Source organism: Spermophilus citellus, assembly GCF_964194105.1.
Source record: "Spermophilus citellus genome assembly, chromosome: 9".
Classification (NCBI taxonomy): Eukaryota; Metazoa; Chordata; class Mammalia; order Rodentia; family Sciuridae; genus Spermophilus; species Spermophilus citellus.
This window is the reverse complement of record NC_138191.1, coordinates 5,515,350-5,540,707: the sequence shown is the minus strand read 5'-3', so window position 1 is coordinate 5,540,707 and position 25,358 is coordinate 5,515,350. Positions and strand designations below refer to the sequence as shown.

The following is a 25,358-nucleotide window of genomic DNA, read 5'->3' as shown; positions in this document are numbered from 1 at the left end:
AATTTTTCATTAATAAAACTTCATACAGGGTTAATTCTATATTGTCCAAAAGACATTGCTGGATTTTGAAGGAGGGCTTCTAAATAAATGTGTAAGGATTAACTATTAAGAAAGTAAATTGCACCTGTTTATTGAATGTTAGAGCTGACTTCCCTGGAGAAATTCTTCACCAAGTTTATGTTTTGTTTTGGTTTGGTTTTTTTGGTACCAGGAATTGAACTCAGGGGTACTCAACCACAGAGTCACATCCCCAGCCCTTTATGTATTTTAGAAACAGCGTCTCTCATTGACTTGCTTAGGGCCATGCTAAATTCCTGAGGATGGCTTTGAACTTCTGATCCTCCTGCCTCAGCTTCCTGAGCTGCTGGGATTACAGACATGCGTCACTGCACCAAGCTTCACCAAGTTTTGTATCAATAGGTTACATAGGTCTTTGGTTTTTGATGCAGTCTACATTCCCTATCACCAAGAAATATATTTTAAAGGCAGTTTCATAGCTAATTTTTAATCATTAACCCCGTCCCTGCATACATGTGCAAATAAGCCTGTAAATATTTCAAGCTAGTATAGAATTTTATTTTATTTTATTATTATGCAACACAGTAGTCCATTTCCCCAGGCTAACATTATAGTCAAATTTCAACACTTAATTTACAAAAAAAAGAAGAGTGTTGTTTAACCAAGAACCCTGGGTCCTTATCAAGAAGAGGGGAAGAAAAAAAAAAAAAAACTAGAGAGGAAAACAATTATGTTTAACTTTAAATTGGCTCTAAGATGAAATTTCTAAATCAGAGTAGTCATTTCCAACCCACCACTGTAACTTACAAATACTGACTACTTTCAACTTCACATATATCAATTTGGGAGAATGAGTTTATTTGCAAATAAAAGCTAATGGACTAGCTGTATAGACCACCGCACATACCTTTGCAGTCAGGTGTAAATGTATTAGAAAGTGATCTTGAAAGTCATATAATTAATCAGGAAAGAGAAAAATCCTCCTGATCACTCTTACTACTAACTTCCACTTCACTCTTACAAGTGCTTTGAAATGTGTGACTAACAGAATTTTACCACCTACATAGTAATAACACCAAGCAACAGGTCACAAGTAAATGATCTGGGATGGATCACTTAAGGACAAAGAATTAATAGAATTTTTAGTAGTAAGTGGAGACAAATACCCAGAGTTATAGTAGTGGGGGTAAGAAATCTTGTTACTTTCCTGGAAAATAAAAATTAGGGACAAATAACCAGAGTTATCACAGTGGAGGTGTGGAATCTTGTTACTCTTTCTTAGGAAATAAAAATTAAGGGAACCAGGGAGAGAAGTACTGGAAACCAAGGGAATAGTGCAGGAGCAAATACAAGTCAACACAGGAGTGCCCTTGACTCTCTATTTTGGAAACCAGCTACTTAAAAAAATAGCCAGAGAAATTTTACTGAAAAAAATAAATAACAAGTATTTATTGAGTGTCTACTATGTGTCCAATACTTCAGAAAATACAAAACATTATGACTTTTTGCTGCCCTCAGGGAGCTTACAATCTAATTTGAGAACCAATTCAGAAATCCTGAAGATGGACTGTGATGGGGAAGGCTTGCTACCTTTACCAGCACAACTAATTTCCCTAGTTGCCTTTTTGGAATGACCTCTGCGTCCCCTTTCCCACCACCTTGAATCTAGAGTAATGCCCAGTTAAAGACACACTTCACAAGAAGGGGTTTAAAAAATAAAAAAACAAAACAGTACATTTTTAGGCCTTTTATCAATAGTTTACATGCCAGCAATACTTCCCATTCACAACAGAAACAATCATGGGGATCTTCTAATCTTTAAAGGCAATGGTGTAGGATCTCAAAGCAGTTTTGTCAACTGATAATAGAGCCAAAATGTTTTAATTATCTAGTAATGCTGGTTGTCACAGAACACTATCACCTCCCAGCAATTCACATCAGATATTCCTAAAGCAGGATATTGGGGGGGGGGGGCGGAAGATGGATGGGGGGGGGAATCTCTCCATTTACTAATCACGATGAGTCAAAGGCAAAAACGTTAATAACAACAAAAACGCCGTTACTGTGGTGTTTTCCTTTCCACAACATCCTACAACAGAGGTGGCTACATTTCAAGAATCCTGAAAAAGGAGCAGTCTCCTGTTTGTGACATCAGTTTGCAAAGCAATTTAGGGGCTGTCCACAAGGTGAAGGGTCTGAAGAAGTCTGGAATTCCTGTGCCATTATGAAGAGTGAACAAATACCCCAGCGACCCAGTGACGTCCCTTAGGCGTAATACACCCTATGGGGGCCTACAGGTCCAGCTTCCCAAATAACATAATTGTTTGGGGTACCCAAAACCACAGTATAGACAACAGGAAGCTAAAGACAGCTGCAAAAATATATTCCCACAGCCGGGTCGGTAAGAAAGAAGGCAGAGTAATAAGTGGAGCTGACAAAGAGGCTGGAAACGGAGAGGGGACGCAAGCCCACGCGCGGAGGATGGGAGGCTCACCCCTCTCAGCACCACATCAGGAGCCCACGGGGCCAATCGCCTCCCTACCTCCCACCCGGAACAAATTAATCCTCCGCACTCCAAACTGAGGGCCACATGGGGGAGTTGGGGCAGCTCCACCCCATCGCCCTCCCCCCGCCACCCCCAACCAGGCCGGATCCGGATCAGAGGCCCGCAGAGGGCTGGAAAGGGAGGCGGCCCTCTCCTTCTCCACAGGCACCGGCCCTGGAGACAGCCCTACCTCAGGCTGGGCCCAGGCCTAGTTCGCTCGCGCTCTTTCTCGTTCTCCCCCTTCAGGCTCTAGCCGCATGGCCCCCCCGTCCGGCTGCCCCAAGCCCCGCCCCGGCCACGCTCCCAAATCGAGGCCCCGGCTCCGGCGCGGCCCACTAGGCCGCGAACCCAACCATAAACAAAACCTCCGGCGCCCGACTCGAGGTGTGGGGGGGCGCCAGGGCTCCCGAGACCAGAAGGGGGTGTACAGAGGGGGAGCGCACGGCGCGGGGGGGCCTACCGGAGGGGGGATACGGCGGGGGTAGGCGAGAAAGAGGGAGGGTAAAAGGGGGATCGCGGATTTAAAGGGGCCGCGGACAATACCCGGCCCCGCCGCGCTGCCGCTGCCGCCGCCGCCGCCGCCAACACCGCTGCGCTCCCAACTTTACCTCAGTCTCCTCCACACTGACACCCCGGGCCGCGCCGCCCCTGTCACGTGATATAAGATTCCCTCCTCCCCACCCCCCTCCCTCCTTTTCCCTCTCGCGCTCGCTCTCGCGCCTTCCCCCTCCCACTTGCCTTCCTGCGTCCCCCCTGCACGTGACGTGAAAAGGGACGCGCACGCCAGCGTGCGCGTGCCACCACGCCACGAAACACCGAACTCGGGCTCCGTGCGTCCGACCCGCCCCCTGCGCGGCGGCCCCGCCTCTACCACGTGACGCACGGATGGCCTCCGCTTCCTCTTACTGGCGTAGTTCCGCGTCTCCGCACTCGCAGCTCCCAGGTGCCACTGCCTGCCTGAGTCACGTGTCGGGGGGGAAGCGGGAAGGCGTCGTCCTCCTTTGCTAGCCCCCCCATCCGCCATGTTTTCAGGCCGGGTCTGGCTCGGTCTTCCCCCGTAAGGAAATGGCCGGGGAGCTCCAGGGAACCCAGGCGCCGTTGCTTCGGCGGAGCCTGGGCTAACGAGGCAGGGCAGCGGGAAAACCCGAGCACTTCTGCGCGGGGAGGGAGGCCATGGCGTCCAGCAGTAACTGGCTGTCCGGGGTGAATGTCGTGCTGGTGATGGCCTACGGGAGCCTGGTGAGGATCTTCCCCCACCCCATTCCTGCTGTAGCGTCTCACCCAGTGGAGACCCTCCTCTTGAGCCGATCCCTGTCTTCATTCTCCACCCACTCACCTGCGCCTTTTCTGGGCTTTTGACTTCGATCCCAGGAGTACCTGGGAGCTTAAGTCACAGACCCAGACCGACCCGCCCCTGGCTGAGAACCCTCCCCCTAAGCTCTAGGGCACAGACCCCAAGCCTCCCCACTATTGGCTTCCCTAGATCCACCTCCGTCGTCGACGTCCTCGCTTTCCCCCAAGTTTTATCTTGAAGCCTCCATTTCTGAGAGCCTCAATCTGGAGACTTTGAATGAAGGCATGCCTTTTGTTGTTGTTGTCTTTATTAAAGATTCTTATCGTATCTTTTTGGACAGGTATTTGTACTACTGTTTATTTTTGTGAAGAGGCAAATCATGCGCTTTGCAATGAAATCTAGAAGGGGACCCCATGTCCCTGTGGGACACAATGCCCCCAAGGTAGGTCCTTAAGGCACAATACCAGCATTCTTCAGTTGTGTTATAGGAACAAGAACGAGATTTTGTGCCTCTTAGAGATTACTTAAATTCACGTTTCTTTCTCTATTTACCTTTATAGTTAACCTTAGTGAATTGAGCAGTAACAGTCTTGGAATTTGGCTTACCTGCCCACTGCTGTGGTACAGTATGTAACTTTACCAAGAACTTAAGTTTTTGCTGACTGCTGTAAAATGTTTCCTCATTCATCTTAATGTTTTTTGTTTGCTTTGTTTTAGGATGGATTTGAGAATGGTTACAATTAGCAGTAGAACAATGAAAGGTTGTCTTTGCAGAACTTAAGGCTTATTTAAGAGCCCCATTAAGTATCTTGTTCCACCATTTGTGTTACAGATAAGCCTAAGGAAAAGAAACAACTTAGGGGATAACATACAGAAAGTGAATAACCTAGTGATTTATTACCTTTGTTTATGCTTTCTTCTTGGGTAATGCCTTCCTTTCCATGGCTTTAAGTATCCACAGATAAAATTTTGCCTCTTTCCAGCATCCCATACTGTGTATCTCAACTGCCTACTTCACATTTCAACATTATTTGTTTTGGGGTACCAGGGATTGAACCCAGGGGCACTTACCACTGAGCCACACTCCCACCTCTTTTATTTTTTGTTTTGAAACAGTATCTCACTGAATTGCTTAGGGCCTTACTAAATTTCTGAAGCTGGCTTTCAACTTGCCATCCTGCCTCAGCCTCCCCAGCCACTGGGATTACAGTCATGCACCACACACCCAGCATCCACTTTGATTTCTAATTGATATCTCAAACCCAGCATATCTAAATCATAACTCTTGATACCCCACTGCCAACCCTATCTGCTTCTTTAATCTTTCACTTAAATGTACCTGCTGCCCTTACTAACTTCCTTTTGTTTGGCGCCTCTCCCAGTCTCTGAAATCTAGTTCTACTAGTTGATCGCACACCTTTGCACATACTGTTACTGTGACCTGGAATGGTCTTCACTTGACTAGATCATTCATTCTTTAGATCTTAGCTTAAATGTTACTTCCATGAAAGAAGAATGCTTACTGTGGATTTTAAAATAGGTCTCTTTCAGCTGGGCTGTAGCTCAGTGGCAGAGCGCTTGCCTAGCATGCTTGAAGCAACTGGATTCGATCCTCAGCACCACATAAAAATAAACAAATAAAATAAATGCATTCTGTCCATCTAAAACTACAAAAAAATATTTTAAAACCAAAATAAAATAGGTCTCAATTTTCCATTATTACCCTGATACTTTCTTCATAGCGTTTGCCACAATTTTTCTTTTGTTAGTCTCTTTGTCCAAAACATTCCTCTCAGCTGGCCCATGGTGCCACACACATGTAATTCCAGTAATTTGAGAGGCTGAGACGAGAGGATTCTGAGTTCAAAACCAGCCTCACCAATTTATCGAGGCCCTAAGCGACTTAGTAAGACCCTGTCTCAAAATAAAAAGGTCTGGAGATGTGGCTCATTTGTTCAGTCCCTGGATTCAATCCCTGATACCAAATAAGAATTTTTTTTCTTTTTCTTCTGAGATCTTAAGCTTCAAGAGGGCAAGCACTTGGGTTTGGAGTGTAGCTCAGTGGTTCTAGTATATGCAAGCCCCTGCCTTCAGTTTGTGGCCCTGCAAAAAAAAAAAAAAGTGCAGGCACCAGGCCTTTTTTTTTTTTTTTCACCAACGTTAAACCAAGGCCAACACATAGTAAGTACTCAGTAATTCATTATTGAGTGAACAATAAGTCAATGGGAGAGCCAAAGCTAATACACAATTCTCTCAACTCCTAGAGCAGTTCTTTGATTAACCAGTATTATTAATCCTCTTGTACTTGTTCCTCTCTTTTTGTTACTGGGTATTGAACCAAGGGACACTTGACCACTGAGCCATATTCTCATCATCTCCCCCTTTTTTTTTTAATTTTGAGACAGAGTCTCTAAGTTACTTAGGGCCGCGCTAAGTTGCTGAGGCTGGCTTTGAACTTACTATCCTCCTACCTCAGCCTCCCAAGCCACTGGAATTATAGGTGTGCACCACAGCGCCAAGCCTTGTTTCTTTCTGACATATTACCTGGAAAGACTCAAGAAAGCTGTCCTTGCCTGAAACTTTGAACAGTGTAATTTCCACTTGTCTTTCATGGGTTGGTATCTAACATATCATTAGCCAATCAAAACTTTGGCTGTTTAGGAGCCCTGAGACTATATGAAATCAAGATTGCTTATTTGGCCACAGTGGCACATTCCTGTAATTCCAGCAACTATGGAGGCTGCAGTAGGAGGATTGCAAGTTTGAGGCCAACTTGGGCAGTTTTGCAAGATCCTGTCTCCAAAAAAGGTGGGGCTGGGCACAGTGGCACACACCTATAATCCCAGCAGCTCTGGAGGCTGAGACAGGAGGATTTCGAGTTCGAAGCTAGCCTCAGCAACTTAGCAAGGTCCTAAGCAACTTAGTGAGACCTTGTCTCTTTTTTTTTTTTTTTTAAAAGAGAGTGAGAGAGAGAGAATTTTTTTAATGTTTATTTTATGGTTTTTGGCAGACACAACATCTTTGTTTGTATGTGGTGCTGAGGATCGAACCCGGGGCGCGCACACGCCAGGCAAGCGCGCTACCACTTGAACCACATCCCCAGCCCAAGACCTTGTCTCTAAATAAAAAACAGAATAGGGGCTGGGTTTGTGGCTCAGTGCTCACCTAGCATACATGAGGCACTGGGTTCGATCCTCAACACCACATAAAAATAAAGATATTGTGTTCACCTAAAACTAAAAATTTTTTTAAAAATACAAAATAGGGCTGGGGGTATGGCTTAGTGGTCAAGTTCCTCTAAGTTCAATCCCTGGTATCCACTCCCCACCAAAAAAAAAAAAAAAAAAGTGGGGAGGAATTGGGGAGTTATAGCTCTGTGGTAAAGCACCTCTGGGTTCTACCCCAGTATTGGGGGTTCTACCCCCAGTATTGCTTTACAAAATTTATCTAAATTCTCATCCATTGCTGGTAGAAGTATAAATTATTAAAACCACTTTAGAAAATAATTGGGCATTATCAACTAAGATTGAACATGTACCTAGCTAATCTATGGCCCAGCAGTTCCGTATCATAAGGAAATTAATTTTTGCTCATAGTACTAGAAGTCATGTATGAAAATGTTCATGGTAGCAGAAGTCCAGGTTAAAGTTAGTGATACCAGTTCATATTCTAGAATGATTTAAAAATTAAAAATAAACTAAAATATTTGAACACAAAGAATCTTCAAAATATTCTTAATGAAAAAAAGTTGAAATAATAAAGTCTCCTTTAAAGAAAAGAAAAAAGTTGCAAACATAGTGAATCTAAAAACCATGCCAAGAGCCTGGCACAGTGATGTATACTATAATCCCAGGTACTTCAGAGGCTGAGGTAGGAAGATCACAAGTTTACAGTCAGCCTAGGCAACTTGGCACAAGACTGTCTCAAAAAAGGACTGGGGTGTCAATCAGTGGTAGAGCACCCTTGGGTTCAATTCCCAGTACTATGCACACAAAAAAATCTGCCAAGTCAAAAACATACATGGGCTGGGGCTCAGTGGTAGAGTGCTTGCCTAGCATGCTGAGGCACTGGGTTTGATCCTCAGCACCACATTAAAAAAAAAAAATTAAAGGCATTCTGTCCATCTACAACTACAAGATTTAAAAAAAAAAATAGCCATTCACAAGAGAATATGTGTCATATGATTCCATTTATATGAAATTCTAGAATGAACAAAGAACACATCATATTGCCTGCAGCCGACTAAGGAAGAGAGGGTAACTTTAGAGAACATTTTGGGATAAGGAAATGTTGATTGAGATGCCAGTAAATGGATATATTGTTAAAAATTCATCCATCCAAGCCAGGCTGGTGGGGCATGCCTATAATCCCAGTGACTCAGTAGGAGATAAGAGCATCACCAGCCAACATGGGCAATTTAGCAAGACCCTGTCTCAAAATAAAATACTTAAAAATGGAGCTCAGTGGTAAACCACCTCTGGGTTCAATTCCCCATATCACCACCAATAAGTTATCCAAATTCACTTGTCTATACACTTAAGTGAATTTTCTTTATTTTTTATACAAATTCAACCTCAGTAAATTCATTTTAAACTTGTAGGGCTGGAGATATAGCTCAGTGTTAAAGCACTTAACTCACATTTTGCAAGGCCCTGGGTTCAATCCCTGGCACTGCAAAAGAAAACAGTTTGCTGAGGAATTCAAGAAGTATTTTTCCATTTGTATAAAGCTCAAAACTAGACAAAGTTAAGCATCTTGTTTAGGATAACACATGATAAAACAATGAAGAGTGAGAGGATTACTGGTAAGTGAAGGTTTGTGGTGGTGGCAATTAGGAATGAGTATATAGGACTTCAAAGTCATTGATTTCCATTTCATAAAGTGAATATTGGATATAGGTGTTCATCTTGGTCTTAAAATGTGCATATGTTACCTGTGGTCTGTGATAATAGTTCACAATGGAAGTTTCTGGTAGAGTTAAACAACAAAGGGCCAGGGAAGTAGCTTGTGGTAGAGCACTTCCTAGCATATGAATGAGTTTCTGGGTTCAATCCCAGCCAGTATGTAGGGTTGGGGATGGGGTTACAATAGAAATTATACCATGGCATATACCTGTAATCCCAGTGATTTGGGAGGCTGAGGCAGAGGGATGGATTCCAAGTTTGGGGCTAGCCTCAGCAATTTAGCAAAGCACTGTCTCAAAAAAAAAAAAAAAAAGTTGGGAATGTGGCTTAATGATAATGCACCTCTGAGTCCAGTTCCCAGTACAAAAGGAAAACAAGGGGGCTGCAGATATATTTCATTCAGTAGAGTGCTTGCCTCAAATGCACAAGGCCCTGGGTTCAATCCCCCAGCACCACCAAAAAAAAAATTATTTCCTCGGGGGTTTGGCAACCCTCTTAAGTGAGATGGATGTGGCACTGATGATAGTGCTTCTATCTTGAAAGGACAGCACAATAATAGTACCTTTTAAATTTTCGTAGCATGGGTGTTAATTATCAATTTTTTTCTTCCAGTACTGGGAATCGAACCCAGAGCCTCCCACATACTAGAATAGTGCTCTACCACTAAGCTACACTCCCGGCCCTTTTCATTTTGTTTTTGAGGCAGTGTCTCACTAAATTGCTCAGGCTTGATCTTGAAATCCTCCTGCCTGAGCCTCCCAAATAACAGGGGTTAACAGGTGTGTGCCACTATGCCTGGCATGAATTACCAATTTTAGCAATTAAACTGGGTATAGTGGCACACACCTGTAACACCAGCTATTCTGGAAGCTGAGAGAGGATTAGTAGTTCAAAGCCAGCCTGAGCAATAGGGTCTATCTCAAAAATAAAAAGGACTGGGAGCGTAGCCTTGTGGTAGAGCCAGGTTCAATTCCCGTGTGGCAAAAATGAACATTTTTTTTTTAAATGTTTTTGTTTTAACATGGATTTCTAGAAGTCCTGTGGTCCACCAGGTTGGACAGTCCCTAGATGTTTATAGATTATATTCAGGTCTTCTCCTTGGATTTCTAGAATAGATTATGACTTCCAGTTGTCCACTTTTTCCCAATTTAGGAAGGCCTTTATAATACCTACCAAAATTCTTAGACCCCAGTGTAAAATCTAGAATAATGCTGTAGAGCGTGAAGAAATTCTGGCAAATTAAAATATCTAGCTTAGGGCTGGGGATGTGGCTCAAGCGGTAGCGCACTCGTCTGGCATGCGTGCGGCCTGGGTTCAATCCTCAGCACCACATACAATCAAAGATGTTGTGTCTGCCGGAAACTAAAAAATAAATATTAAAAATTCTCTCTCTCTCTCTCTCTCTCTCTCTCTCTCTCTCTCAAAATAAAATAAAATATCTACCTTAGATATGTACAGTTTGGAGAGGTTATTAGAGAACCCCATTCTTTCCCAAAATCTTACATCTTTTTTTTTTTTTAGAGGAGAGAGAGAGAATTTTTAATATTTATTTTTTTAGTTCTCGGTGGACACAACATCCTTGTTGGTATGTGGTGCTGAGGATCGAACCCAGGCCGCACGCATGCCAGGCGAGCAAGCTACCGCTTGAGCCACATCCCCAGCCCCAAAATCTTACATCTTTGTATCTGGCAATTTCAGTAACTACCTGAGCGCTTCCACTACTTCATCTTAGTTGTTCACAGGCTCTGACCCTTTTCCAGATTAGTGGGAATCAGAGTACAAGGTAAGTGATTCTGTATTCTCTTCTCTACACATTCAGGACTTGAAAGAGGAGATTGATATTCGACTATCCAGGGTTCAGGATATCAAGTATGAACCTCAGCTCCTTGCAGATGATGATGCAAGACTGCTACAATTGGAAACTCAGGGAAGTCAAAGTATGTTGCAAGCTCTTAGAGAGCACTTCAGTGAGGAGTCCCACAAGTTCAGAATTCCTTTACACTTGTTGTAAATAGCTGCTAACAAAACCTCAGTTATTCCAGTTGTTGGCTATGTGTCAGATGCAGAAAGACAGTTTATTAGTTTACTGGAGTTTGAGGATTATGTCTGAGACTACTCTTTGTTTCAACAGGTTGCTACAACTATCTGTATAGGATGAAAGCTCTGGATGCTATCCGTGCTTCTGGTAAGGACACTAGCTATCAGACTCCATTCTAGAGCCTAAAAAGCCATCTAGGGAACAGAGTAATGAACCCATTTTATATGTTAGGATTTGTCCTTTTTGTGTATCTCGACTAGTGGGAATTTCCTGAAGTTCGGAAAGTACCACTTAATCTTTTACATAAGGAAATTATGTCAGCAGGTTAGTTCTTCTCCAAAAAGGCTGGGGTTTTTTGTTTGTCTTTTAAGATTCTTGAGACCTTTAGTTTCCTGAACTGGAAGATGATAATTTGTTTTTCCACAAAGGACTAGTGACATCTGTTTTTTCAGTAAACCCAAGGAGAATGATTCTTGAATATTTTTTCCCATTCTATGACCACTTGTCATATATGTAAATTTTTTAAGGATTGAATCCAGAGGTGCTTTACCACTGAGCTATATCCCCAGCCCTTTGTATTTTTTATTTTGAGACAGATTTGTCTATTTTTTTAAATATTCTTTTTTTTTTTAAGATGGGATTTACATCCAGCTCATATCACTTATTTCATTAGACCTATTTCTAACGTGGAAAAATAACTAGATATTGTTCCTTAATCTCCTCAGAGATCCCATTTCATGCTGAAGGCAGGCACCCCTGTTCCTTAATGGGCAAGAATTTCCGCTCCTACTTGCTAGATCTTCGAAACACTAGTACTCCTTTCAAGGGTGTTCGGAAGGCCCTTATCGATACCCTGCTGGATGGCTACGAGACAGCCCGCTACGGGACAGGGGTGAGCTGAATGGCCAGTTTTTCCTTCAAGTATCTAAAGGAATATGCCAGACTAACTAAGAGATCCTCATCTTTTCTCTTTCCTAAGGTGTTTGGCCAGAGTGAGTACCTGCGCTATCAAGAGGCCCTGAGTGAGCTGGCCACTGTGTGAGTTTGGAGGGGAACATGTCAAAGGGAGCTGGTTAGAGAATATCAGAAGTATTAGAAGTGCTGGACTGTTCCTAATATTTATGCAGTAGCTTTCATAAAGCAGTATGAATGAATATCCATGATACCATAAGACTATTATAATTGCCTCTTGCCATATTAGAAAGAAGATGCTACCACATAAGTAATAAGAGAATTCTTTTACTTTATGTGCATTTTTTTCTTTTTTTTTCCAGCCCAATTAAATGTCAAAATTGGCAGAACCTAATAAAGCATTAAATGCCACCCATTTTTATTACTACTTAAAGCATTATAACCTTATCTGAAATAAAGGTCACCACTAGAGAGTCAGTTTTGGGTTTTTTGTTTGTTTACTTATTTGTTTTGTTATTGTTGTTGTTGTTTTGGTACCAGGGATTGAACTTCAGGGGTGATTAACCACTGAATCACATCCCCAGCCCTTTTTTGTTTTATTTTGAGACAGGGTCTCACTTAGGGCCTAGCTAAGTGGCTAAGACTGACTTTGAACTTGGAATCCTGCCTCTACCTCTGAAGCCACTGGGATTACAGGCATGTACCACTGCCCCTGGCAAGGGTCATGACTTCTGTTTGGGAATCATGACTTTCACTAACGTGTTAGGATGTTAACAGGATATTACACTTGGTAGTAATATCCTAAGATAGGAAGATATCACCTAAGAGAAGGAAGAGGAGCCATGACTTCTGTTTGAGAATGTTTTAAATATGTACTCAATATAGTTTCATTATGTTGTTTATGCATATCTTAAAGTGTTCGGTGAAAAAAAAGAAGGCCAATTTAGAATTAAAAACTAGTTACCATCCATGAAAAGAATACATCTGTTTTCTGTTGTGTTTGGCATGACTTTCTCAAGACATAAGGGGTATGTCTATTCTGTCTTCTCTCCGTTCTAAAAATGAGCTATGCTGGGATTTTTTGTTTGTTTTTATTTTCTTTTTGGTACTAGGAGTTGAACCCAGGGGTGCTCTACCACTGAGCTCTACCCCTGTTTTTATTTTGGGAAAGGTTCTCACCAAGTTGCCCAGCAGTCCTCAAACTTGGGATCCTTCTGCCTCAGCCTTCTGAGTAGCTGGGGTTAGAAGCATGTGCTACCACACCTAGCCTGAACTACCTTGTTCTCAAAGACAGAAGGTGCCAGTGAAAACTTTTGATTAGAGCAGTAATAAAAATGATCAAAGAAGCTGGAAAAAGAACCAGGTGTGGTGGTGCACGCCTGTAATCCCAGCAGCTGGAGGCTGAGGCAGGAAGATTGCAAGTTCAAAGCCAGCCTCAGCAACGTAGTGATGCCCTAAGCAACTTAGTGAGACCCTGTCTCTAAATAAAATATAAAAAGGGCTGGGGATGTAGCTCAGTGGTTAAGCACCCCTGGGTTCAATCCCTGGTACAAAAAAAAAAAAAAAAAAAAAAAAAGTAGCAACAAGCTGGAAAAAAATGTTTGGAGTTAGGCAGGAAATCTATTTTAAAATCTTCTGAGGGCTGGGGATGTGGCTCAAGCGGTAGCGCGCTCGCCTGGCGTGCGTGCGGCCCGGGTTCGATCCTCAGCACCACATACCAACAAAGATGTTGTGTCCGCTGATAACTGAAAAATAAATATTAAAAAAAATTCTCTCTCTCTCCCTCTCTCACTCTCTCTTTAAAAATAAAATAAAATAAAATCTTCTGAAAGATAAATACAAATTCCACTTGTATAGGATTCCTAGGAAGTCAAATTCAGAGTCAGAAAGTAGAATGGTGGTTACCAGGCATTGGGGAAAGGGGAAATGAAAACTACTTTAATGAGCATAGACTTGCAAGATGAAAAGTGTTAATTGGAGGTTAGTCGTGCAATATTGTGAATGTACTTGAAGCTACTGAAGTATGTTTTAAAATGGTTAAATGAAAAGTTTTATATGTATATTATTACAGTTTTTTAAAAATTTTTTCTTTTGGCTTCTAGAAAGCTTCAGTGGGTATAGTAAAAAGAATATAGGCTTTGTAGTCGGACAACCTTAGGTTCAAATACCCAGTCTGTCACTTAATAGCTTTGTGACCTCATACAGGTTAATTATTGGACCCTCCATTTCTTAACCTGCACAACTAGGCAATACAAAAAATAGAGGGTGATGTTAGTAAATTAGATGTAAACCACCAAGTGTAATATGCTAACATGTCAAGTACCCAATAGCTGCTTCTGTTCTTATTTTTTTATATTTAGCTTTCAGGGGACTTTCTTTAGATTAGGAATATGTTCACTACATATATACATTAGGTGAAATAAGTAAAATTAAAAGTTTTCTTTAGGGCTGGGGCCCAGAGGCAGAGAGCTTGCCTAGCATGTGTGAGGCACTGGGTTCGATCCTCGGCACCACATAAAAAAAAACTTTTTTTAAATGACACTGAAGATTAAACTCATGGGTACTCTACTGCTATGCTACATCCCCAGCCCTTTTTGAAATTTTTTTATTTTGAGACAGAGTCTTGCTAAGTTGTCAAGGTCGGTCCCACTTGTGATCATCCTGCGTTAGCCTCCTGAATGTAACTACAGGTGTGAATTACCACATCTTACTGGTTTCTTTATTTCTAAGCTCTCAGATAGGCTTTTAGTAACTAGTTTATAAGATAGGTCAGAGACCATTTGTGGCTACATTTATGGGAAAGGAAAGGACCTGAATTGTATTCTTCTGCTAGTCCTCATTCTGTCCATAACCTCCCCTCTTTGTATTCTTTAGTGTCAAAGCACGAGTTGGGAGCTCTCAGCGACAGCACCAGTCAGCAGCCAAAGACCTAACTCGGTCCCCTGAAGTCTCCCCAACTACTATCCAGGTGACATACCTTCCCTCCAGTCAGAAGAGTAAACGTGCCAAGCATTTCCTCGAATTGAAGAGCTTTAAGGATAACTATAACACATTGGAGAGTACTCTGTGATGGAGCTGAAGGACTCTCGCTGCAGACTGAGCCAGACATCTGTGGTGTCTACTGGGCAGCCCTCAGGAAATCTGGCTCAGCAGGCCCAGGCTGTTTTAGCCAAAGCTCCTGCTGTGTCCAGGGTTCTTAGAGCTTGTGTCTGAAAGGTCATTCCCCAACTTTTTCTTACAGGCATTTTCAGAATATCAGCTAAGATTTTATTTTCCCCTCAGTAGAATTTTTTTTTTCTTCTGTGTTTGAATTCAGATGTCATTCTTATTTCTGTCACAAGTTTTCTTAAAAATCTTCACTTGTTTTTGGCCATAGTCCACCTATTTAATCCCAAAGGTGAAAAGTAAGGTATCTTCCATGTCTGTACCATTGTTCTCAATTGAGTGGGGACTGCTTGGTTTTAGGGTGTCTTGGAGTTGTTTGGTGGAAGAGGTGGGCAGGATCAGGGGTGGGGTGAGGAAGTGGGTGGTATGTGTAACAACTTACCCTGGCACTCCATTTAAACCAGGATGTGTTGAAACATTTACACAACTTTCCTCGTGTGCACTGATCTGCCTTTCCACCTTCATTCAACCCTCTTTATAAATAAATGAACAAAAGGGAATGTTCTGACACCTGGAATAATCTATGCCAAGATACAAGATGATATGGAGGAATGGTTTCCCCTAATAAGGCAGTGTACTGGTATGGTTTTATGGATTAGTTATTTAATAAAATGAACCATTAAAAAACAGAACATATGACTCATTTCTTTATTGTTGTCTTTTGGTAAAATGGGCATACAGTATGTTTTCTGTACTTTGCTAACAGGCTATGGGGCATGAGGTTTTGCCTCCAGAGAATTGGTCAGATACTCTTTGGGACATCAACAGACAAATCCTGAAATAGGGATGGTGGCTCTTGCTCACAGATTTGTCTGTGTCACTAATAGAAGGCTGGAGAACCAGGAGTCCCTTCAGGTCTCCAGGGCAACAGGCCAGGTGACCAATCAACTCCTAGGCCCAGGGTCATTGTTGGAGGCCTAAATGTTGCTATGACTACTGCAGCCTTGGTGACTGAACTAAACAGAAAGGAGAGCCTGCTCAGTCTCCTCAGACTTAAGCAAGCAAGTCTGTAGACATGTCTGCGGAAAAGATAACAAAAGTAGAAGAGGTATGCAGAATTGGAAGGAGGGACTGGGTTGAAGGAGTTTCCCTTGAGGAGGTTTGCAGATCAGTTTTCTTAGAAGTAGGCTATTTATTGGGGAAAGCGCTTGATTTAAGACTAGGGTATAGTTAGTAACAGGAGTGGGAGACTATGTCTAGCATCTAATAGATATTCAATGTGCCAGGTGCAGTAGTACACACGTGTAACTCAGGAGGCAAGGCAGAGAACCACAAGTTCAAGGCCAGTCTCAGTAACTTATCAAAAAATAAAAAAGCCCAGGGATGTAACTCAGTGCTTCTGGGTTCAAACCCCAGTACTGAGGAGATAGGGGGCCAAATATCAACTCTTGCATGTTTTTTTATTCTGAAAAGTGTAGAGCTTTCTTCCCACCTCCCCTAGGAAATTGACTACTACCTATCTCAAAAAATCTATGAATCTTGTACAAGGAAAGGATACTTGCCGTTAGTGAGGTTCTGGAGATTAAAGGCAAATCAACAGAATTTCCCTTTTCTTGCAGAACTTTCAAAGGGCCCTAGAATTTAAGAAGATGGTCAACAGGTAATCTCTGCTTCTCTTACCCTTACCCTTCAGCTTGACCTTTCTACACTCCTGTCGCTAAGCCACACCGCCAACTCTGTCTCATTGAGGGCTCATTAAAAGAAAACAGCTCAGGAGCTGAAGCAGGAAGATCACAAGTTCAAAGCCAGCCTCAGCAAAAGCAAGGCGCTAAGCAACTCAATGAAATCATGTCTGTAAATAAAATACAAAATAGGGCTGGGGATGTGGCTCAGTGGTCAAGTGCCCCTGAGTTCAATCCCTAGAACCTACCCCTAAAGAAGAAAAAAAAGAAAAAGCCTAGGCCTGGTGGCACCTGCCTGTAATCTCAGCTACCAGGAGTCTGAGGCAGGAGTATCAAGTTCTAGGCCAGCCTCAGCAATTTACCAAAACCCTATCTCAAAAAATAAAAAGGGCTGGTGATGTAACTGATTGTGAGGCCTTTGGGTTGATCCTTAATACCGCAAAGAAGGGGAGAAGGAGGAAAATGAACTCTGATGCCAGGTCTTCCTCCCAGGAGATTTTGATTGAAATGTCTGGGATAAGATAGAAGAAGCCTTTTTTTTTTTTTTTTTTTTTTTTTTAAGAGAGAGTGAGAGAGGAAAGAGAGAGAGAGAGAAGAGAATTTTTAATATTTATTTTTTAGTTCTCAGCGGACACAACATCTTCGTTGGTATGTGGTGCTGAGGATCGAACCCGGGCCGCACGCATGCCAGGCGAGCGCGCTACCGCTTGAGCCACAACCCCAGCCCAAGAAGCCTATTTTTAAGAATATTGGCCAGGTGCAGTGGCACACACCTATAATCCCAGTGTCTCAGGAGGTTGAAGCAGGAGGATCGTGAGTTAAAAAGACAGCCTCAGCAACTTAGGCCCTAAGCAACTCAGAAAGACCCTGTCTCTAAAATAAAATACAAAAAAAGAGCTGGGGATGTGGCTCAGTGGTTAAGTGCCACTGGGTTCAATCTCCAGTACCAAAAAAAAAAAAAAAAAACTTTTTCAGGTGGTGTACACCTGTAATCCCAGTAGCTGGGGAGACTAAGGCAGGAAAAATCAAAGTTTGAGGCCAGCCTCAGCAATTTAGCAGTTTAGACCCCGTTTAAAAATAAAATGTAGAGCCAGGCACAGTGGCACAGGCCTGTAATTCTAGCAGCTCAGGAAGCTGAAACAGGAGGATCATGAGTCAAAGCCAGCTTCAGCAATGACAGGTGCTAAGCAAATCAGTGAGACCCTGTCTCTAAATAAAAATACAAAAATGGGCTGGGGATGTGGCTCAGTGGTTGAGTGCCCCTGAGTTCAATCTCTGGTACCAAAAAAAAAAAAAAAAAAAATGAGAAGGTACATACACAAGAATGTTCGTGACAGAGTTGTTTATAAAAAATAAAGCTGGAATCTTGGTTAAATTATATAAAAAAAAAAAAACAGCCTTTAAACTGAAGGAAGCAAATCTCTGTGTTCATATGAGAAGTCCAAATTGTTAAGCAGCTCTGTGTATGTAAATGTATAATGTCTAGCTGAGTGCTAGAGTGCTTGCCTTGAATGCCTGAGGTCCTAGTTTAGCTCCCCAGCAATGTAAGTAAGGAGGAAGAGGCGCTGGGGCTGGGGCTTAGTGGTAGGGCGCTCGCCTAGCATGCACGAAACACTGGGTTCAATCCTCAGCACCACATAAAAATAAGATATCGTGTCCACCTAAAACTAAAAACTAAATATTAAAAAAAAAAAAGGAGGAGGAGAAGAAAGAAAAAAAAAGGAAGATATACCTGTTGGTATCTGATAGAAAATTTTCCTGGAAGGATGCATAAGAAACTTCTAAGTTTGTTGAGCAGTACTGGGTCAGGGCTAAGCTTTTTTTAATTGTTAAAGAAAAATTTTATTCAAAGAAAAACTAGGAGCTGTGCTTGCCTGTAATCCCAGCTGATAAGGAGGCTGAGGCAGAAGGATCAAAGGTTTGAGGCCAATCTGGGCGACTTAGTGTCTTGAAATGAAATGAAAAAGAGGTGGGAATGTGGCTCAATGTTACAGTGCTTGCCTGGCATTCAAGAGGTCTGTGTTCAATCCCATGTACCATGGAAAGAAAAAAGAAAAAGTAGAGTTAGGGACAATGAGCTGAGAGTCAGGTCTGCCACTAAGTGACCTTGGGCAACTCACAACTTTCAGTTTCTTTGCCTATATCATGTAAAAATTAATACCTGTGCCTCAAAGTTATTGTAATGATTAAATAACATAATTACTTAATACGTACCAGGTTCTAAACCAATTGTAGTTATCATTTTAAGGATTTTTGCAATCTTTTTAGTTGAGGGGTGGTGGTACCAGGGTTTAAAACCAGGGCACAGGACCACTGAGCCACATCCCAGCCCTATTTTTATTTATTTATTTTTTTTACAGACAGGATCTCACTGAGTTGCTTAGTGCCTCACTTTTGCTGAGGCTGGCTTTGAACTTGCAGTCCTCTTCCCTCAGCCTCCCGAGCCACTGGGATTACAGGTGTGCGCCACTGTGCCCAGATGCAATCTTTTGACAATGGAACAAGGGTTCTAAGTGATGAAGCAGCCTCACTGATTGGATTTTTAATCTCCACTCCTTTTTTTTTTGTGGTGGTGGTGGTCCTGGGTATTGAACCCAGGGCCTTGTGCATACTAAGCAAGCACTCTACCAGCTGAGCTACATCCCCAACCCTTCCCTTCCTAATTTTAACCCATTCAACCACCACCTCTGTACCTTGGGCAGGTGGCAAACTTCACATATTCACTGTGCATGGCAGATGACATTGAGCCAGAGGAGAAACCCATACACCATCCTAAGGATGCAGGATGCCATGGTAAAGGAATTGGCACTGGCCAACAAACAACTACTGATGGTGAGTTCTAGGAGAATTGTGCCTTTTCCAGCTGGGATTTCAAAATATTAGTCTCTGTCATTACTCACCCAGCTCATTACACCAGAACATCAACTGTTTAACTCCAAGTGCCAAAGTTCTTTTTCAATAAGTGATTCTTTGCATCCAGCTTGCAGGTAACACATTTCAAAGTCCCAGAGTGACCTGGGTGGTGTTGCATACCTGTAATCAGAACAATTCTTGAGAGTGAGACAGGAGGATTGCAAGTTCAAGTCAGCCTGGGCAACTTAGTGAGACCCTGTCTCGAAATAAAAATAAAAAGGGCTGAGGATGTGACTCAGTGGTAGAGCACTTGCCTAGCACATATGAGGTCCATGTTTCAACCCTCTGTACTGGAAAAAAAAAATGTTTTTCCAAAGTGCATTATAGCCTTTGTTTGTCTCATCTTACTGAGACACTAAACTGCCTCCATTAATGCCCGGCACCTACTCTTGTTACATCTTTCTCTCCCTCTTGTCCCAATAGCTGTCATGTCACCATCTTTGTATCCTGGGAGCCTAGCAGAATTCCTGATTTGTGGTATGTTCTCAGCAAATATTTGCTGGACATAGGGCTTCACCCATGAAGAAAAAATTGGTTCAGCCTCTCTAGCACTGTCTAGCTTTGAGTTATAGCTAAGTCCAGGCCCAAAAGAAAAGGAGTTATGGGAAAACAACCAGGAAGAGAGAATGAGGAAGGTTGGTAAACAGAGAGCCAACACCACACTCTTCTGCCCTCCCTGCCAGGTCCGTCAAGCTGCCCTGCACCAGCTGTTTGAAAAGGAGCATCAGCAGTACCAGCAAGAACTAAATCAGATGGGCAAAGCTTTTTATGTGGAGAGACTCTGACAGCCTCCGAAACACTGCTCTTCCCTTCTTGCCATATCTGCTAATGTAGCCTTCTTGAGCCTCTACTACCTTGAACTTCCTTCCCCAAACAGACTGAGCCTGGGACAATTTCCCCATCTTCATCACCTTCCCTGTCAATCCCCTGCTTCCAACTGGGAAACAATCTATTTTTTAAAAAATGATGAAGGGGGCTGGGGTTGTGGCTCAGCGGCAGAGTGCTCGCCTGGCGCATGCAAAGCCCTGGGTTCCATCCTCAGTACCACATAACAATAAATAAATAAAGATGTTGTGTCCATCTACAACTAAAAAAATTCTTAAAAATGGTGAAAACGAGTGGCGCCTTGTGGTCGGAGTGGGATCTGCAGTGTTGATGTAAGGTGGTGGGGGGTATATAATGGGAGTTGAAATTCTGATTTGATTTAACAAATAAAGCTACCTCTTAAAGGTTCACACTTTTTTGAACAGAGCTCATTCTCTCAGCCTCAAATTATTTTTTTTCTATTTCTTTGGTACTGGAAATTGAACCCAGGGGCACTTTACTACTGAGCTACATCCCCAGCCCTCTTTTATTTGAGACCCTGTCTTATTTTATTTTATTTGAGACCCTGTCTCAAAGGGCCCCACTAAGTTGCTGAGGGTGGCTTTGAATTTGTGATTCTCTTGACTGAGCCTCCAGAGCCACTGGGATTACAGGTGTGTGCCACTGCACCCAGCTTTTTTTTTTTTTTTTTTTTTAACTTTTGAGGCAGGTTCTCACTAAGTTGCTGAGGGTCTTGCTAAATTGCTGAGGCTAGCCTCGAATTTGCAATTATCCTGCTTCAACCTCCCAAATCGCTGGGATTATCGCTGGGGTATATGCCGCTCTGCCCAGCTTTGATTTGTTCTTAACTACCATAATTTTGATTTCCTGGACTTTGCACACCTCCTCTCAGATCTTTTCTGTATACTGGGACAAATAGCTTTGAATGTGGCTATTAATCTATAGGCACTATGGTGCTTGAGTGTTAGGATACAGTATTCGAGGTTTTATGTCATTTAATTATTATGAAACCTTTTTTTTTTTTCTTTGAGGTTGAACCAGGGCCCTTAACCACCAAGCCACATCCCAAGCCCTTTTATATATTTTATTAGACACAAGGTCTTGTTGCGTTGCTTAGGGCCTCAATGAGTTGCTGAGGCTGGCTTTGAACTCACAATCCTCCTGCCTTAGCCTCCCAAACTTCTGGGATTACAGGCATGCGCCCCTGCGCCTGGCTTTATTGTGAAATCTTAGAAGCCTCTTTCCTCTGAGCCTGAATACCCACCTCTACAAGAATGAGAGGATTCCAGACTCAAATGCCTCCAGGTAAAAGGCAGATAATGTAGAAGGTGTGAGAAAATAAAGGATAAGGAGATTTGTAAGAGATCAGGAAGAGTATGTCCATCCTAAAGGCATTTTAAATACTGAAAAGTACTGAATGTACCCACAGGACACAGAGAACATTATTAAGGCTCTACTTTCTATTCAAATGACTTCCAAAGCCAAAGAGACACACACTATTGTTCCCTGATGTAACTGTCACTCAAATTACTTTTCTCAAGTCTCTTGCCTTGCCAGTGGCAACTCTCTGGTCACTCATCTTGGCCACATGATCTTTTCCTCCCCTCAACTCCATGTGGCTGTCTCCACTACAAAACCCACAACCTTCATTTCTTCTCTCAAGTCTGACTCTGTCCTTCAATCTCCTACTGAATCCCCAATTTTTCATCTTCCAGATGTTAGATCTTCTTCCTTCTGACCCTTCACATTCCTGATAAGTGCTGAGAGGTAACAGGGATAACGAGGAAAGCACAAGACAGGCACAGTGGCACACACCTGGAATCCCAGTGCCTTGGGAGGCAGAGGTAGGAGAAACCCAAATTTGGGCAACATAAGGAGAACCTGTCTCAAAATGAAAAAAAGGTCTGGGATGTGGTACAGTGCCCTGGGTGCAATCCCGCTGCCCTAAAAAAAAGAAAAAAGAGAGAATACAGGTTTTGGAGGCAGGTGTGGTTTCCATATTCTGGCTTTGCTTCTTTAATTTGTGAATCATCATGTGTAAGTTACTTATCTGAGTCTCATTTCCTCTTCTGAAAATGAGGATAGGACAGGCTGGGGTTGTAGCTTAGTGTAGAACACTTGCTTAGCATGTGTGAGGCCCTGAGCAACACACACACACACACACACACACACACACACACACATGAAAATTAGGACAAAAATACTCATCACAATTTCTTTTTTTGGTGAAAGGGGTACCAGGGATTGAACTCAGGGGCACTCCACCACTGAGCCACATCCTCAGCCCTATTTTGTATTTTACTTAGAGTCAGGGTCTCACTGAGTTGCTTAGGGCCTCACTAAATTGCTGAGACTAGCTTTAAACTTGCTATCCTCCTGTCTCAGCCTCCCTACCTGCTGGGATTACAGGCATGCGCCACCGCACCCAGCTACTCAGCACACATTGAGGATCAATCAAATAGTGAGAGCAAGCCCACTAGTGCTTGGCACACAGTAGGTACCCTCGTGTTTTCCCTCAGATTTCTCCATTACCTAGGTCCCTGTTTGTGGGCCTCTGGCTAGCCCCCTGTTCACAAGTCATTTTCCATCCCATGCTCATCCCTCTCTCTCTGCCCTCCTCATTCTTCCATCTCCAGCCCCATCACCTCTGCTTCCTAAACCTCCATTTTAGTCGGTAGCCACTCATGCATGTGTCCTTCTGCCAAACAAAATGTGGAGCTCACGGGCTGTGCCGAGGGGTGAGGGTCATGAACAGTAATGACAGATACAAGGTGTATTTAATAGGAGTCAAAACCATGCACATGGGACCTGCAGTTGACCACAAACCTGAAGCTGTCTCCTGTTTCCTGCCCTCGATTTCCCAAAGGTCTGCTGTCTTGCCTAAAGGTCTGCTGTCTTGCCTTTATTACTTGGTTCATCTTCCCTCTTCCCTCTTATCTGTCTCCCAGTTCATTTGTGTTGTTGTTGTTTTTGTTGTTTGTTTGTTCAGGGGATTGAACCAGGCACTTAAGCACTGAGCCACATCTCCATCCCTTTTTATGTTTATTCTTATTTTAAGACAGGGTCTTGCTAAGTTGCCTGATGCCTTGTTAAGTTTCTGAGGCTGGCCTCCATCCTCCTGCCTCAGCCTCTCGAGTTGCTGGGATTATAGGCGTGTGCCACCATGCCCAGTTCCCAGGACACCTTTAGCTTCTTATTCACCAAGTTATGCGGCTTGTAATGAAGAGAACAGGCTGTAATACTGAATGGGTCTGGGTTCCAATCCTTGTTCTGTCACCAGCTGTGGGACCTCATGCAAGTCACTTTGATTTTCTGGGTTACGGTTCCTTATGTGTAAGATGGAGATAATGTCTACTTCATTGGGTTGCTGTGGGGATGAAATGAAGCACTTGGCAGAGATTCACACACCATGTCCCACAAATGGTAACCCACCCTGAGGTTTTCCGCCTCTAATGAGACTATCCCCCTTCTTGCTTCTGCTCTCAACGAAACTTCCTCACCACCTCTTCTATTTTTCTGTGCTTCTTTTTCTGTTCGTTTGGACCCACAGAATGTCCCATCCCCTCTGACATGATCCCTGACCTTGGCCTCTTACCGCAGGGCTTGTCAGTGCCAGGCTGGCTCCAGTATTGGCAGATCGGCCCCCACAGAGCCCGTCTTCCCCGATCCTCTCAGCCTATCCTGTCGGCTCTCATCACATCACACGAGGTACCCATCCAGCCTCTCTTTCCGCTATAGTTGATGCCTTGGCCAGATCCTGCGGCCCAGAAAGGCTCAGTCCTGTTTGAAGTCACCACATAGGAAGCACTTCCAGGAGAGCCAGAGGAATTTTATCAGAGGCCATGTGTCGTTTTTGCCTAGTTATGACATCCAAAGTCTCCTTCTAAGAGAGCCAATATTCCCAGTCTGCTTCTGTCCCCCCAGTTCCCCAAACACCAAAGTCCTTCCAAGTCTTGCTAGTTTCTTTCCCAGCCTCCCTCCCTCCAGCCTTTGGTTTACCAGTGAGAACAAGTTCCTCAGAGAAGGGGCTAGAACTTAGGGGGTTAAGGGTAAGGAGGAAGGGCAAGAAAAATGAAGATCACACTTACACTTTGGGAGTCACAAATGAACAAAGATGTAAGACCACCCAGCAGGGCCTCCACTGGGGCCTGTGTGCTCATCGTTAGTCTCTCCCTGGAAGGCTAGAGCTGCACAACGGGAATTGACTGGGGCTTGGGACAAGCTATCGATCAAGATCAAGGTCATGGTGGAATTGGTGTGTGGCCAGGGGAGTGTAGGGACTAAAGGCAATGGGAACAAGGACACATGGAACAGGCCTGGGGCTAAAGCAGAGAGCCTTTCTCCCACCCGCCCCACTTCCACCCAACCTCCCCACCCCGCAGTGTAGCTATAACTCAGTGGAGAGAGCGCCTGCTTACCACCTGACATACAACAGATCTGACTCTCTTCAAAAGAGAAAGAAGGGAAGAAGCCTGGACCCTGGAGGGAAGACCCCTGGAGAAGCCAGCTCAGGAGTTCTTGTGGTAAAAAGCCCCAGAAGAGAAGGCCACTGGGCTTCCTGTCTCAATCCTGAGTTAAAGCTTTCCTTTCAGTTCTGCCCGGCAGGAGAGATCTGGGCCTTCCCTCCTGGATCCCCACTGGAGCTCGCTGGTGAGACAGCTCACTCTTCTGTTCTGGTCATCCAAGGGTGACTTTAAGGAGTATGCCTGGAGGTCATGGGGGGAAAGGTGAGAAAGGGACAAGATGGAGGAAAGAAGAAGCCCAGCACTTTGGAGTTTTCTGACTATAATATTTTCTCATCTGTAGCAGGAGGTACCAAGATGGTGCCTACTGAGAGGACCTCGGCAACTTCCTTTGCGGGTGAGATCTGGAAAGGTTAGGAGTTCTGTTGAAAAAGGTAAAGCAGGACATACCAGCCCTCCCACCCCACCCCCAGAAAGCCTCCAGCCAGCTGGAATGGCATCCAAGACAGCAGGTGGCAAAGCTGCTGACATTGCTGATCCTCTAGGCTGGGGCCGTGACATAGAGGGGAGACAAGCTTCGTGTGGGAGCTTGAGGGAATGAGATAGGTGCCCGGATGTGGAGTCCTGCCCGGTATTCTTCCTGCTTTAGGACAGCGTGA

At 43.6% G+C, this 25,358-nt stretch overlaps 3 protein-coding genes across 30 annotated transcripts in view; 2 read left to right on the top strand and 1 right to left on the bottom strand.

Moving 5' to 3' along the window:
• Nucleotides 1–3,287, bottom strand: part of UBAP2L (ubiquitin associated protein 2 like) — a 45,718-nt gene extending 42,431 nt beyond the window's left edge. For 21 of the 24 annotated variants that reach the window (XM_081305802.1, XM_081305801.1, XM_081305810.1 and 18 more), the window contains exon 1: nucleotides 3,107–3,209. The gene's annotated coding sequence lies outside the window, so the exon portion shown is untranslated. Of the gene's footprint in view, nucleotides 1–2,753; nucleotides 2,972–3,023 lie in introns of those variants that run through there. The other 3 variants (XM_081305808.1, XM_081305814.1, XM_081305815.1) reach the window with 3 other exon arrangements.
• Nucleotides 3,288–3,485: 198 nt separating this feature from the next.
• Nucleotides 3,486–15,497, top strand: LOC308656132 (protein C1orf43 homolog). 5 transcript variants are annotated; one of them, XR_014023608.1, is made up of 8 exons: nucleotides 3,486–3,802; nucleotides 4,198–4,299; nucleotides 10,581–10,698; nucleotides 10,893–10,946; nucleotides 11,525–11,691; nucleotides 11,779–11,837; nucleotides 12,322–12,407; nucleotides 14,586–14,716. XR_014023608.1 is itself a non-coding variant. In XM_081306858.1 (7 exons), the coding sequence occupies exons 1-7, from the start codon at nucleotides 3,737–3,739 to the stop codon at nucleotides 14,779–14,781; spliced, it is 762 nt and encodes a 253-aa protein (XP_081162984.1). In that variant the 5' UTR covers nucleotides 3,493–3,736; the 3' UTR covers nucleotides 14,782–15,497. The 5 variants fall into 5 exon arrangements, 4 of the variants coding, with proteins under 4 accessions (XP_081162985.1, XP_081162984.1, XP_081162987.1 ...); XM_081306858.1 differs by lacking the exon at nucleotides 12,322–12,407 and having other exon boundaries at nucleotides 3,493–3,802; nucleotides 14,586–15,497; XM_081306859.1 differs by lacking the exons at nucleotides 4,198–4,299; nucleotides 12,322–12,407 and having other exon boundaries at nucleotides 3,491–3,802; nucleotides 14,586–15,497.
• A 342-nt stretch (nucleotides 15,498–15,839) lies between these two features.
• Nucleotides 15,840–20,511, top strand: CFAP141 (cilia and flagella associated protein 141). The gene is made up of 4 exons (XM_081306863.1): nucleotides 15,840–15,924; nucleotides 16,436–16,476; nucleotides 19,201–19,330; nucleotides 20,095–20,511. Exons 1-4 carry the CDS (start codon nucleotides 15,892–15,894, stop codon nucleotides 20,194–20,196), a joined length of 306 nt encoding a protein of 101 aa, XP_081162989.1. The 5' UTR covers nucleotides 15,840–15,891; the 3' UTR covers nucleotides 20,197–20,511.
• Nucleotides 20,512–25,358: the final 4,847 nt, after the last annotated feature.

Coding starts and splice junctions, on each gene's coding strand:
- CFAP141 (XM_081306863.1), top strand. CDS start 15,892: ATGTCTGCGGAAAAGATAACAAAAGTAGAAGAG. Junction 16,477..19,200: donor TTTAAGAAGATGGTCAACAG/GTAATCTCTGCT, acceptor TACCTTGGGCAG/GTGGCAAACTTCACATATTC. Junction 19,331..20,094: donor CCAACAAACAACTACTGATG/GTGAGTTCTAGG, acceptor CCTCCCTGCCAG/GTCCGTCAAGCTGCCCTGCA.
- LOC308656132 (XM_081306858.1), top strand. CDS start 3,737: ATGGCGTCCAGCAGTAACTGGCTGTCCGGGGTGAATGTCGTGCTGGTG. Junction 3,803..4,197: donor TGATGGCCTACGGGAGCCTG/GTGAGGATCTTC, acceptor CTTTTTGGACAG/GTATTTGTACTACTGTTTAT. Junction 11,692..11,778: donor CAGCCCGCTACGGGACAGGG/GTGAGCTGAATG, acceptor CTCTTTCCTAAG/GTGTTTGGCCAGAGTGAGTA.